Here is a 13,611-nt window from a genome sequence, read left to right as displayed (position 1 = left end):
CTTCCTGAAGCCAGTGCTTCAACTGCCTTGAACAATGAGTTGGCATTAAGACAAATGGAATGCAGAAAGAGCTGCTGAGAAATTCTCAGCGCATTACCCCAGTAATCATTCATCTGTACTGCATGCCAAACAGCAGACTCCTTGCATTTATTAACTCTCAGCAGATCTTTGAGATTTAAACGCACTAGCCCCCCAGCATCACAACACATTTAATTACCATGAAAAAAGGAAGGAGGTAGAATGTGGCAAATGCCATCCTCTATCCCAGTCAATTCAGTTAAAGGACACCCAAATTCCTTTCAATGTAATCAAATGGCTAATCCCAGAAATGGACCCAGGTGAGGCTGCCCACATCCATGTGTGTTTACAGCATCACCCAGGTTCAAGTGCGAAGGCTGCACCAACACCAAACCACACAGCCCATGGCCTTCTGCTGGAAGGGGCCCCAGCTGTGGCTCCCTGGAATCAGGTAGGCACCTTCTCTTGGGTCACTCTTCCGTTCCTGCAGAGGAAAATCACAAAGGACCTCCAGGCTGCTTGAGTTAAAGTCTCCATTTATTTTTTTCTTTTTTTACAAAAATCCAACATAAGACCATTGTGCTCATGACTGGAAAAAGGGTGGGGCGGATGGACACGGCATGGACATCAAAGAGCTTCCCCCTTCAACATATCATTTCAAAGCGGGAGCTTCCTGAGCACACACACAGGCAGCTCCTGCACAGACCATTCCACCTGCCAACACAGGACCCCGGTGACCATGAGCCGGCCCGGCCTGAGGAGCAGTCCGCACCAGACAACCACTGCCAGGAATGCAAAGGCTCAGGACAGCCTGATGAGCACCTTGGGGAGGCTCTCACTTAGGTGAATGTCCCTCATGGTGAAAAGCGAACTGGCTACCTGGGGACAAGGATGTCCTGGGCCCTGGGTGCAAAGACTAGGCAACAAGGTGTTACCTACAGACAGCTGGGGAAACCCATGTGAGCGGTTTTCGTCTTCCAAACGAGTCACAGTTACATGGTAGAGATGACATCTGTGTTTCCCAAGGTGACCTATCAGCATCAAAGGCATTTGAAGCATGGAGCTGGGCCTCCCCCTAACCCACCTTACAAAAAGCAGCAGCCACTCACTCTCCAGTAGCACCTAACCAAGCAACATAAAAGGTCTGACTGCCCCACCTCTTGCTACTGAGGAGAGTCCCTTAAGAACATGGCCAGTGTCCACCGGGGCCTGCTGTTCGGAGTCCTTCAGGTTAGTGTTCCATTCAAGTCAAAATAGTGCTCACCTTGTCAGGGGCTCTGACATCCTAGCCCTTCGGCAGTATGCTTTGATGTCATCCATAATCTCAGACCACTCAGCTACTCCTGGATCCACCAAGAGCATTCAGGGACCAAAAAACCTGGCTCCAATATATGGGGGTCCTAACACAGACTGCTCTTTTCTCACCAGGTCCCACTAAAAGTCAGTTTATGAGTTCCTCACATTAAAATAAACAAGATAAAAATAGCAGCCACATATATAGCTCAAAACACCACACTCTTTGGCTCCCCGGAGGGAAGAAGGCTACCGCTAAAAAGGATAAAGTCAGGAGTCAAGAAAAGGGTAGTTAGAAAGCTAGGATGCAGGGAGTCTGGACCCCTTTGCTGGGTTGCTGAGAAGCTGAATTGAATTTCCTGGGTAGCTGCCTCTGTGGAAGAGCCAGTGGGATGCCAGTGGGAACCTCTGGACGACACAAGTCCCAGGCGCAGCCCTGGTCTTGTCTGCCAAGAAGGAGAGGTCCCTTAGGTCCAGCTAGCCCTCCAGCTGGATGGGATCTATACGGGACAGAGTCTGGCTTCGAAATGATATTAGCAGAGACCCACTGATACAGACATGTCAGAGGAGAACGTGCCCCCAAGAAATAGAAGCACAGGGTGTCAAGGTCTGGGGAAGACGGAACTGGCTTAAGGCATGTGCATGACCAGGACAGACCTGAGCTTTTGTCCAGCTGTGGGAAACCACCTATATTCAACTTCACTGAAAGAAAGTGGGGTCCAGAAAAATGGTACAAGCCATGGGCTAAATCCCTGCCAAATGCCTCTAATACCCTCTTCCATTCCCCTACTGCCACTACCACCAAAAAAAAAAAAAAAAAAAAAAAAAAATAGCTTATTTCCATTTCAGCCCAAGGAATAGAAACGTAAACCTGGAGTGAAAGTGGTAATGTGAGTACAAATGCCTGTGAAATCTCAGGCTGGACTGGAGCCTAACTTAACAAATTAGATCTTCCTATCGTTCTGGCACATACCAAACCTCAAGGGGTCCTGGAACCAATCTGGCATTGGGGATCTAAAAACTACAGGTAACATAGGGTACAGGTCCAGACAAAGGCGGAGGGGAAGGTGAATTTCACCAAGGTATTTATCCCAAGGCAGGCGCCTTGCTGTAAGACTTCCCGGCCAGCCGGGTGGGGATCCGCAAAGGATGCTCACTCATTCTACGCCAGAGAGAGGAGGCCAACCCGCAAACCACTGCAGATCACACCTGGAAGTGCCTGCCAGTTCTCTGTTCTCTTACACAAGAGATAACTTTCAGGAAAGCCTGAAGCCAAAGCACAACATGTGTTTTAAAAGGAGGGCTGAACAAAAAGAGCCATCTGGGAGAGCTGTCTTCAGGTCTCACTCCTTCCTCATTCTTCTTTCCAACAGGGGAGAGAATGGGGGCGCAGGGACAAGTTCTGGGACAGCACGGCCTAATGATGAATCCTTGAAACCACTGAATCCAGCACAGGGAAGCTCCGCTGTTCCCAGAGGTGCAGGTCCTCCCCACGGACTCAAGCGACAGGAAGACGAGAGTTCCAGATCGCCGGGTGGCAACAGATGGGGGAAGGAACAAACCGACACGGCTTATCTCGTCCAGGCCCCACAGGAGGGCCAAGCCTGGCCTTTTTGTTTCTGCACAATGATGCCCTGGGGAGTGTGGAGATGATCCTTAAGGATGAGCTAGATACCATGAGGCCAGGATCCGTCTCCACCAACATACAGAACATCAGAAGACCTGATGGGTCCCTCACTTTGTGAAACAGGCAGAAATTTCAAACTCCCCCCCCCCAAATATATATATATATATATGTATATGTATATGTATGTGAGAGTGTGTGTGTGCATCTATATACATATATACACACATATATATGTATATATACACACACATATATATAAATAAGCCTTGAATGGCAAATCTGAAACTTTTTCCTTTTAAATAATAATAGCTGTTACTGAATTTAAAAATCACAAACCAGCTTCCTGGGCTTATGAACTGCGTGAGTGACTCTCCGGAGTCCCCATGGTCCTCAGTGTAAGCTATCAGTCAGTGCCCTGTATAGGGAACCCCGGTGTCCTTGGACCAGGGTTCCAGGCCCAGTGTGGCCGACTTTAAGAGAAAGAAGGCTATTTCCTTTCTATTCTTCCTGCCACCTCTCCCAGCAGAGGGCGTGGGCCACCCACCCAGCGGATGTCCCTGAGGTCCTTCAATGTCTAGGAACCTTAGGAGCCATCTCCCCCTCTCTGCTCATCCTCTCCCTAAAACTTGCAATGCCCCTAGATGAACTTGAAGCACTTGGTCTTGTCGTGGGGCAGGCGGGTTTTGAAGAGCACAGAGTCCACCCTGAATTGAGTGTACAGCAGGGGCATATAGCCATACACCTTGACAAAAAAGTTGATACATTTGTGCCGCTCATGAAAGTGGGAATCATCGTGTGACAGGGCCTGAGGGCATCCTGGGCATCGGAAAGTCCACCGAGAGGTCACCTGGGAATAGGGAAGAAAGAGCAAACAAAGTGAGAATCACAGGTGCTAGTACAACAGAAATCCTGCAGCTTAACCAATCCGATGCTTCCAATTTCCCAGGGAAGACAGTGACCCTGGGTGGCCACATTCACCCACAGAGCACATCAGGAGCCACAGCCCAGGCTCTCTTTCTGTCACATATGTATCTATATCATTGAAAAGGGTGCTCTTTCCAAATAACCTGAACTGTAGATACCAAAAGCCTTATAATGTTTAATATTACTTGTCTCAGTAACTCCACCTCTAGTATTTATCTTGGTTGCACAGCAAGACATAGGTATGAGATGGTTCATTTCATCAATGTTTTGCAATAGCAAGATAATAGAAAAGTACCCATCAAAAGGGGACTATTTAAATAATTATAAAATACTATACATCCATTAAAAAGAGGCTTAGGGGGACACCTGGGTGGCTCAGTCAGTTAAGTCAGACTTCAGCTCAGGTCATGATCTCCCAGCACACATGAGTTCGAGCCCGGCAACAGGCTCTGTGCTGACAGCTCAGAGCCTGGAGTCTGCTTCAGATTCTGTGTCTCCCTCTCTCTCTGCCCCTCGCCCGCTCCCACTTTATCTCTCTCTCTCAAAAATAAACATTAAAAAAATGTTTACAAAAAAAGAGGTTTAGGAAAATTATAAAGGCATGGAAAAGTGGTTATACAGCAGTAGTTATGATGATGCCCATGAAATTTCAAGAAATTAGAAAAGCATAATAAATAATTTAACAGCTTCAAGATCAGCAATGTGGCAGACCAAATGACATAAGAACACCCTCAGCACAGAGTACCTGAAAATTCAGTATGAACTATATACACCATCTCTTTAAATGTATGGCCAAGCTCATAATGAAAGAAAGGAGATGACATGTCAGGAAAGAAGTGAAATCCTCAGAGGCCAAAATAATGAAAAAGTCTGAATCCAATGAGATAGCCAGGAGCTTTGGATTTTAATGGGCTGGGGAGGCAAGAGCTACAAAACCTTACTGGAGACTTTTTTACACACCAGGACCCAATGGAAGGCTGCATGGGTTGGAGGCAGCTCCACAGAAAGCTGTTTTCTTCCCAGTCTTAGCTCTAAGTGGAAGAGGAAACATCACCTGTGAGAATGTATAACCAACCACATGCTAGCCCTCACACACCTGAGTTATGTTACCTGTGTGTCCTGAAAAGCCCCAAGATGCTAATTTAGCTTCAACAGGTCTCAAGGTATTGACCCCAGGTGCATGGAAGAAGCAAATCCTCTCTGGCATAAATGCAGGCCTCCTTCCTACAAATGCCATAAGTAAAATCCCAAAGAATATGATTTCACAATCAAAAGTCACACACAAGAAAAGGAATGAGCCACATGAGGGAAAATCCGCAGAAACAAACAACAGAATTAGACTCCAAAACCCTGTAAAATCACAAAACCCAAAACCCTGCAAAAATGCAGGATTATCAGATGGTTACTAGGACAATAAATGTTTATACGTGCAAGGAAATTTTGCAAGATTACTTAAGGTTTGATAAAGAAAAAAGGGATTATCAAAACAGTCCTAGAGACTATGAAAAAGAACCAAATAGAATAGGAATGAAAAGCATACTGAATTCAATCAATGGATGGGTGTGAAGAGAAGGTCAGTGATGAAAAGTATAATAAAATTATTATAAATAGAAAATATCAACTAAAAGCTTTAAAAAATATGAAAGCAAGACTGAGAGACATGGAGAGGAGATATTGTATGACTCCATTTATATAAAGTTCAAAAAAGGCAAAGCTGATCCTGCAACAGAAAAAAAAGACCCTGACTCACTACCATTCCCTGGCTGGACTCTCAGGCCTGCTGGGAGCTGCTCCCGCCCACCCTTGCCTGTGGGAGCCGGGCCTCTCTTCGCCCTGCCCTCCCTCCAGGGCGGGTGGTATGGGAGAATGACTAAGGAACAAGGAGAAAGATGCTCAACCTCTCTAATAATCAGGCAAGTGTAAATTAAGACAATGGGATACAGTTTATACCTATCAAGTAGGCAAAAATGAAAGTTTAACAGTACCAAATGTTAATAAAGATGTGTAGGAACTGCAACTATTATACAGTGTGGGTGAGAATATCCATTGGTACATCTGTTTTGAAGATAGTTTGACATAATCAAGTATAACCGAAGGTACATGTAGCCATGACCCAGCAGAAGAGGAATGAATAGGGTGATACATGGATCTACTCCATTTGTTTCTTTTTTAAAAAAGGAAGAAAAATATATAATCTGAAACAAATAGGGCAAAATGTCAACATTTGGCAAAACTGCTGGGTACGCATGTTTGTTATATTCTTCCCTTTTTAAAAACATTTCATTCACATATTGTCAACCAGTAGTAAATAGCAAGCGTTCCATATATATATATATATATATATATATATATATATATATAAAATAAGCACTTTATTCATATATGTACAGATGTATCTGATTCTCTGCCTTTGACAGGCCCAACAGTTCTTCACTCCTTTTCACGTGAGTGATAAAACACAAGCCTCTGGAAGGATGAAATTAACAGCATCCCAGCCAAGGGAGCTCCAGTGACACCTTACATGCTTGCCACTCTGATTTTTAGTTCCCCCTTCCTGTCTTATAATAAGCCCAACTATACAGTGAAAGAAAAGTCTGTTACATAAACACTAAAAACATGTTATTTTTAGGTTACCTAGTCCACAATACTGCCAGAACCAGAAAATTTACTGTGAACTTTTTAAAAAGCAGACTACAAAAAAGTACATATTTAAAAAAAAATAAGGAGTTGCGGCAAGATGGCGGCTTAGGAGGACGCTGGGCTCACCGCACGTCCTGCTGATCACTTAGATTCCATCTACACCTGCCTAAATAACCCAGAAAACCACCAGAGGATTAGCAGAACAGAGTCGCCGGAGCCAAACGCAGACGAGAGGCCCACGGAAGAGGGTAGGAAGGGCGGCGAGGCGGTGCGCGCTCCACAGACTGGCGGGAGGGAGCCGGGGCGGAGGGGCGGCTCGCCGGCCAAGCAGAGCCCCCGAGTCGGGCTTGCAAAAGCGGAGGGGCCGGGCGGACTGTGTTCCGACAGCAAGCGCGACTTAGCGTCTGGGAGGTCATAAGTTAACAGCTCTGCTCGGAAAGCGGGAAGGCTGGAGGACAAAGGGAGGGAGAGCTGCTGAGCCCCCTGACAACAGAGCTCAGTTTGGTGGAGAACAAAGGCGCTCGCCAGCGCCATTCCCCCGCCCATCCCCCAGCCGAAATCCCAAAGGGAACCGGTTCCTGCCAGGGAACTTGCTCGCTCCGCGCAAACACCCAACTCTGCGCTTCTGCGGAGCCAAACCTCCGGCAGCGGATCTGACTCCCTCCCGCTGCCACAGGGCCCCTCCTGAAGTGGATCACCTAAGGAGAAGCGATCTAAGCCTGCCCCTCCTGCCCCCGAGCACCTTGCCTACCCACCCCAGCTAATACGCCAGATCCCCAGCATCACAAGCCTGGCAGGGTGCAAGTAGCCCAGACGAGCCACACCACCCCACAGTGAATCCCGCCCCTAGGAGAGGGGAAGAGAAGGCACACACCAGTCTGACTGTGGCACCAGCGGAGGGCTGGGGGCAGACATTAGGTCTGACTGCGGCCCCGCCCACCAACTCCAGGTATACACCACAGCACAGGGGAAGTGCCCTGCAGGTCCTCACCACGCCAGGGACTATCCAAAATGACCAAGCGGAAGAACTCCCCTCAGAAGAATCTCCAGGAAATAACAACAGCTAATGAGCTGATCAAAAAGGATTTAAATAATATAACAGAAAGTGAATTTAGAATAATAGTCATAAAATTAATCGCTGGGCTTGAAAACAGTATACAGGACAGCAGAGAATCTCTTGCTACAGAGATCAAGGGACTAAGGAACAGTCACGAGGAGCTGAAAAACGCTTTAAACGAAATGCATAACAAAATGGAAACCACCACAGCTCGGCTTGAAGAGGCAGAGGAGAGAATAGGTGAACTAGAAGATAAAGTTATGGAAAAAGAGGAAGCTGAGAAAAAGAGAGATAAAAAAATCCAGGAGTATGAGGGGAAAATTAGAGAATTAAGTGATACACTAAAAAGAAATAATATACGCATAATTGGTATCCCAGAGGAGGAAGAGAGAGGGAAAGGTGCTGAAGGGGTACTTGAAGAAATCATAGCTGAGAACTTCCCTGAACTGGGGAAGGAAAAAGGCATTGAAATCCAAGAGGCACAGAGAACTCCCTTCAGACGTAACTTGAATCGATCTTCTGCACGACATATCATAGTGAAACTGGCAAAATACAAGGATAAAGAGAAAATTCTGAAAGCAGCAAGGGGTAAACGTGCCCTCACATATAAAGGGAGACCTATAAGACTCGTGACTGATCTCTCTTTTGAAACTTGGCAGGCCAGAAAGAATTGGCAAGAGATTTTCAGGGTGCTAGACAGAAAAAATATGCAGCCAAGAATCCTTTATCCAGCAAGTCTGTCATTTAGAATAGAAGGAGAGATAAAGGTCTTCCCAAACAAACAAAAACTGAAGGAATTTGTCACCACTAAACCAGCCCTACAAGAGATCCTAAGGGGGACCCTGTGAGACAAAGTCCCAGAGACATCACTATAAGCATAAAACATACAGACATCACAATGACTCTAAACCCGTATCTTTCTATAATAACACTGAATGTAAATGGATTAAATGCGCCAACCAAAAGACATAGGGTATCAGAATGGATAAAAAAACAAGACCCATCTATTTGCTGTCTACAAGAGACTCATTTTAGACCTGAGGACACCTTTAGATTGAGAGTGAGGGGATGGAGAACTATTTATCATGCGACTGGAAGCCAAAAGAAAGCTGGAGTAGCCATACTTATATCAGACAAACTAGACTTTAAATTAAAGGCTGTAACAAGAGATGAAGAAGGACATTATATAATAGTTACAGGGTCTATCCATCAGGAAGAGCTAACAATTATCAATGTCTATGCACCGAATACCGGAGCCCCCAAATATATAAAACAATTACTCATAAACATAAGCAACCTTATTGATAAGAATGTGGTAATTGCAGGGGACTTTAATACACCACTTACAGAAATGGATAGATCATCTAGACACACGGTCAATAAAGAAACAAGGGCCCTGAATGAGACATTGGATGAGATGGACTTGACAGATATATTTAGAACTCTGCATCCCAAAGCAACAGAATATACTTTCTTCTCGAGTGCACATGGAACATTCTCCAAGATAGATCATATACTGGGTCACAAAACAGCCCTTCATAAGTTTACAAGAATTGAAATTATACCATGCTTACTTTCAGACCACAATGCCATGAAGCTTGAAATCAACCACAGGAAAAAGTCTGGAAAACCTCCAAAAGCATGGAGGTTAAAGAACACCCTACTAACGAATGAGTGGGTCAACCAGGCAATTAGAGAAGAAATTAAAAAATATATGGAAACAAACGAAAATGAAAATACAACAATCCAAACGCTTTGGGACGCAGCAAAGGCAGTCCTGAGAGGAAAATACATTGCAATCCAGGCCTATCTCAAGAAACAAGAAAAATCCCAAATACAAAATCTAACAGCACACCTAAAGGAACTAGAAGCAGAACAGCAAAGGCAGCCTAAGCCCAGCAGAAGAAGAGAAATAATAAAGATCAGAGCAGAAATAAACAATATAGAAACTAAAAAAACTGTAGAGCAGATCAACGAAACCAAGAGTTGGTTTTTTGAAAAAATAAACAAAATTGACAAACCTCTAGCCAGGCTTCTCAAAAAGAAAAGGGAGATGACCCAAATAGATAAAATCATGAATGAAAATGGAATTATTACAACCAATCCCTCAGAGATACAAACAATTATCAGGGAATACTATGAAAACTTATATGCCAACAAATTGGACAACCTGGAAGAAATGGACGAATTCCTGAACACCCACACGCTTCCAAAACTCAATCAGGAGGAAATAGAAAGCTTGAACAGACCCATAACCAGCGAAGAAATTGAATCGGTTATCAAAAATCTCCCAACAAATAAGAGTCCAGGACCAGATGGCTTCCCAGGGGAGTTCTACCAGACGTTTAAAGCAGAGATAATACCTATCCTTCTCAAGCTATTCCAAGAAATAGAAAGGGAAGGAAAACTTCCAGACTCATTCTATGAAGCCAGTATTACTTTGATTCCTAAACCAGACAGAGACCCAGTAAAAAAAGAGAACTACAGGCCAATATCCCTGATGAATATGGATGCAAAAATTCTCAATAAGATACTAGCAAATCGAATTCAACGGCATATAAAAAGAATTATTCACCATGATCAAGTGGGATTCATTCCTGGGATGCAGGGCTGGTTCAACATTCGCAAATCAATCAACGTGATACATCACATTAACAAAAAAAGAGAGAAGAACCATATGATCCTGTCAATCGATGCAGAAAAGGCCTTCGACAAAATCCAGCACCCTTTCTTAATAAAAACCCTTGAGAAAGTCGGGATAGAAGGAACATACTTAAAGATCATAAAAGCCATTTATGAAAAGCCCACAGCTAACATCATCCTCAACGGGGAAAAACTGAAAGCTTTTTCCCTGAGATCAGGAACACGACAAGGATGCCCACTCTCACCGCTGCTGTTTAACATAGTGCTGGAAGTTCTAGCATCAGCAATCAGACAACAAAAGGAAATCAAAGGCATCCAAATTGGCAAAGATGAAGTCAAGCTTTCGCTTTTTGCAGATGACATATTATACATGGAAAATCCGATAGACTCCACCAAAAGTCTGCTAGAACTGATACAGGAATTCAGCAAAGTTGCAGGATACAAAATCAATGTACAGAAATCAGTTGCATTCTTATACACTAACAATGAAGCAACAGAAAGACAAATAAAGAAACTGATCCCATTCACAATTGCACCAAGAAGCATAAAATACCTAGGAATAAATCTAACCAAAGATGTAAAGGATCTGTATGCTGAAAACTATAGAAAGCTTCTGAAGGAAATTGAAGAAGATTTAAAGAAATGGAAAGACATTCCCTGCTCATGGATTGGAAAAATAAATATTGTCAAAATGTCAATACTACCCAAAGCTATCTACACATTCAATGCAATCCCAATCAAAATTGCACCAGCATTCTTCTCGAAACTAGAACAAGCAATCCTAAAATTCATATGGAACCACAAAAGGCCCCGAATAGCCAAAGGAATTTTGAAGAAGAAGACCAAAGCAGGAGGCATCACAATCCCAGACTTTAGCCTCTACTACAAAGCTGTCATCATCAAGACAGCATGGTATTGGCACCAAAACAGACACATAGACCAATGGAATAGAATAGAAACCCCAGAACTAGACCCACAAACGTATGGCCAACTCATCTTTGACAAAGCAGGAAAGAACATCCAATGGAAAAAAGACAGCCTCTTTAACAAATGGTGCTGGGAGAACTGGACAGCAACATGCAGAAGGTTGAAACTAGACCACTTTCTCACACCATTCACAAAAATAAACTCAAAATGGATAAAGGACCTAAATGTGAGACAGGAAACCATCAAAACCTTAGAGGAGAAAGCAGGAAAAGACCTCTCTGACCTCAGCCGTAGCAATCTCTTACTCGACACATCCCCAAAGGCAAGGGAATTAAAAGCAAAAGTGAATTACTGGGACCTTATGAAGATAAAAAGCTTCTGCACAGCAAAGGAAACAACCAACAAAACTAAAAGGCAACCAACGGAATGGGAAAAGATATTCGCAAATGACATATCGGACAAAGGGCTAGTATCCAAAATCTATAAAGAGCTCACCAAACTCCACACCCGAAAAACAAATAACCCAGTGAAGAAATGGGCAGAAAACATGAATAGACACTTCTCTAAAGAAGACATCCGGATGGCCAACAGGCACATGAAAAGATGTTCAGCGTCGCTCCTTATCAGGGAAATACAAATCAAAACCACACTCAGGTATCACCTCACGCCAGTCAGAGTGGCCAAAATGAACAAATCAGGAGACTATAGATGCTGGAGAGGATGTGGAGAAACGGGAACCCTCTTGCACTGTTGGTGGGAATGCAAATTGGTGCAGCCGCTCTGGAAAGCAGTGTGGAGGTTCCTCAGAAAATTAAAAATAGACCTACCCTATGACCCAGCAATAGCACTGCTAGGAATTTATCCAAGGGATACAGGAGCACTGATGCATAGGGCCACTTGTACACCAATGTTCATAGCAGCACTCTCAACAATAGCCAAATTATGGAAAGAGCCTAAATGTCCATCAACTGATGAATGGATAAAGAAATTGTGGTTTATATACACAATGGAATATTACATGGCAATGAGAAAAAATGAAATATGGCCTTTTGTAGCAACGTGGATGGAACTGGAGAGTGTGATGCTAAGTGAAATAAGCCATACAGAGAAAGACAGATACCATATGGTCTCACTCTTATGTGGATCCTGAGAAACTTAACAGGAACCCATGGGGGAGGGGAAGGAAAAAAAAAAAAAGAGGTTAGAATGGGAGAGAGCCAAAGCATAAGAGACTGTTAAAAACTGAGAACAAACTGAGGGTTGATGGGGGGTGGGAGGGAGGGGAGGGTGGGTGATGGGTATTGAGGAGGGCACCTTTTGGGATGAGCACTGGGTGTTGTATGGAAACCAATTTGTCAATAAATTTCAGAAAAAAAAAAAAAAAAAAAAAGAAAAAAAATAAAATAAAATAAAATCCTTGTCAGTGTAAAAAAAAAAAATAAAATAAAAAATAAAAAAAAATAAAAATAAAAAGGCTACCACCACAGAGAATCAAAAAAAAATATGCCAAAAGGCTTGAGTAATTTTTATTTATGAACAGATATTTTAACAAATAATTTAAAAATTATTATTACTAATATAAATTGAGGGAAGAAATTAAGCTTAAATGACTCATCCCATAATTTTTAGCTAACAAGTAAACATCACATATAGCCAATCATAGCTGTCAGCGCACAAGTCTCTAGAGTTGAACCGGGTGAGCAGTGGTCAGTGCTCCGAGGTGCTGCTCACCACACAGCCAAAAGTCTGAGGGGGTCAGGACTTCTACAGAGGTGGTCCCTATGAAGGAGCCCGCCAGGCCCCCCCCACTTCCCAGTTCTCACAGGATCCTTGTTGTGTACAGGAAGTAGTGAGTTACCACTTTTTCCACCACCCTCACTGAAACAGGAGATGGGTGTCAAGAATTCATCAAAAGGGGCACCTGGGTTGTTTAAGTGTCTGACTTCAGTTCAGGTCATGATCTCGTGGTTCATGAGTTCAAGCCCCGTGTTAGCCTCTGTGCTGGTATCTCAGAGCCTGGAGCCTGCTTCGGATTCTGTCTCCCTCTCTCTCTGCCCCTCCCCCACTCATTCTCCCTCCCTCCCTCCCTCCCTCCCTCCGTCTCTCAAAAATAAACAAACATTAGGGGCGCCTGGGTGGCGCAGTCGGTTAAGCATCCGACTTCAGCCAGGTCACGATCTCGCGGTCCGTGAGTTCGAGCCCCGCGTCGGGCTCTGGGCTGATGGCTCAGAGCCTGGAGCCTGTTTCCGATTCTGTGACTCCCTCTCTCTCTGCCCCTCCCCCGTTCATGCTCTGTCTCTCTCTGTCCCAAAAATAAATAAACGTTGAAAAAAAAAATTAAAAAAAATAAAAATAAAAAAAAATAAATAAACAAACATTAAAAAAAAAAAAAAAGGATTCGTCAAGAGAAGGATATTATCAAACAGCATCTATGTCCAGTATTCTACTCTGTTCTCCCTATACCTGAAAATCTTCCTCCTCA

At 43.9% G+C, this 13,611-nt stretch overlaps 1 protein-coding gene across 3 annotated transcripts in view; it reads right to left on the bottom strand.

Annotated features, from left to right (window-relative positions):
• Window positions 1-537: 537 nt before the first annotated feature.
• Window positions 538-13,611, bottom strand: part of EXTL3 (exostosin like glycosyltransferase 3) — a 137,433-nt gene continuing 124,359 nt past the window's right edge. For all 3 annotated transcript variants that reach the window (XM_043565023.1, XM_043565017.1, XM_043565006.1), the window contains one exon: window positions 538-3,785. In XM_043565023.1, the coding sequence (XP_043420958.1) occupies window positions 3,576-3,785 (210 nt within the window). In that variant the 3' untranslated portion in view covers window positions 538-3,575. The remainder of the gene's footprint in view (window positions 3,786-13,611) is intronic.

This window comes from Prionailurus bengalensis, chromosome B1 (assembly GCF_016509475.1).
Source record: "Prionailurus bengalensis isolate Pbe53 chromosome B1, Fcat_Pben_1.1_paternal_pri, whole genome shotgun sequence".
Taxonomy (NCBI): Eukaryota; Metazoa; Chordata; class Mammalia; order Carnivora; family Felidae; genus Prionailurus; species Prionailurus bengalensis.
This window is presented reverse-complemented; position numbering and strand designations above follow the sequence as displayed.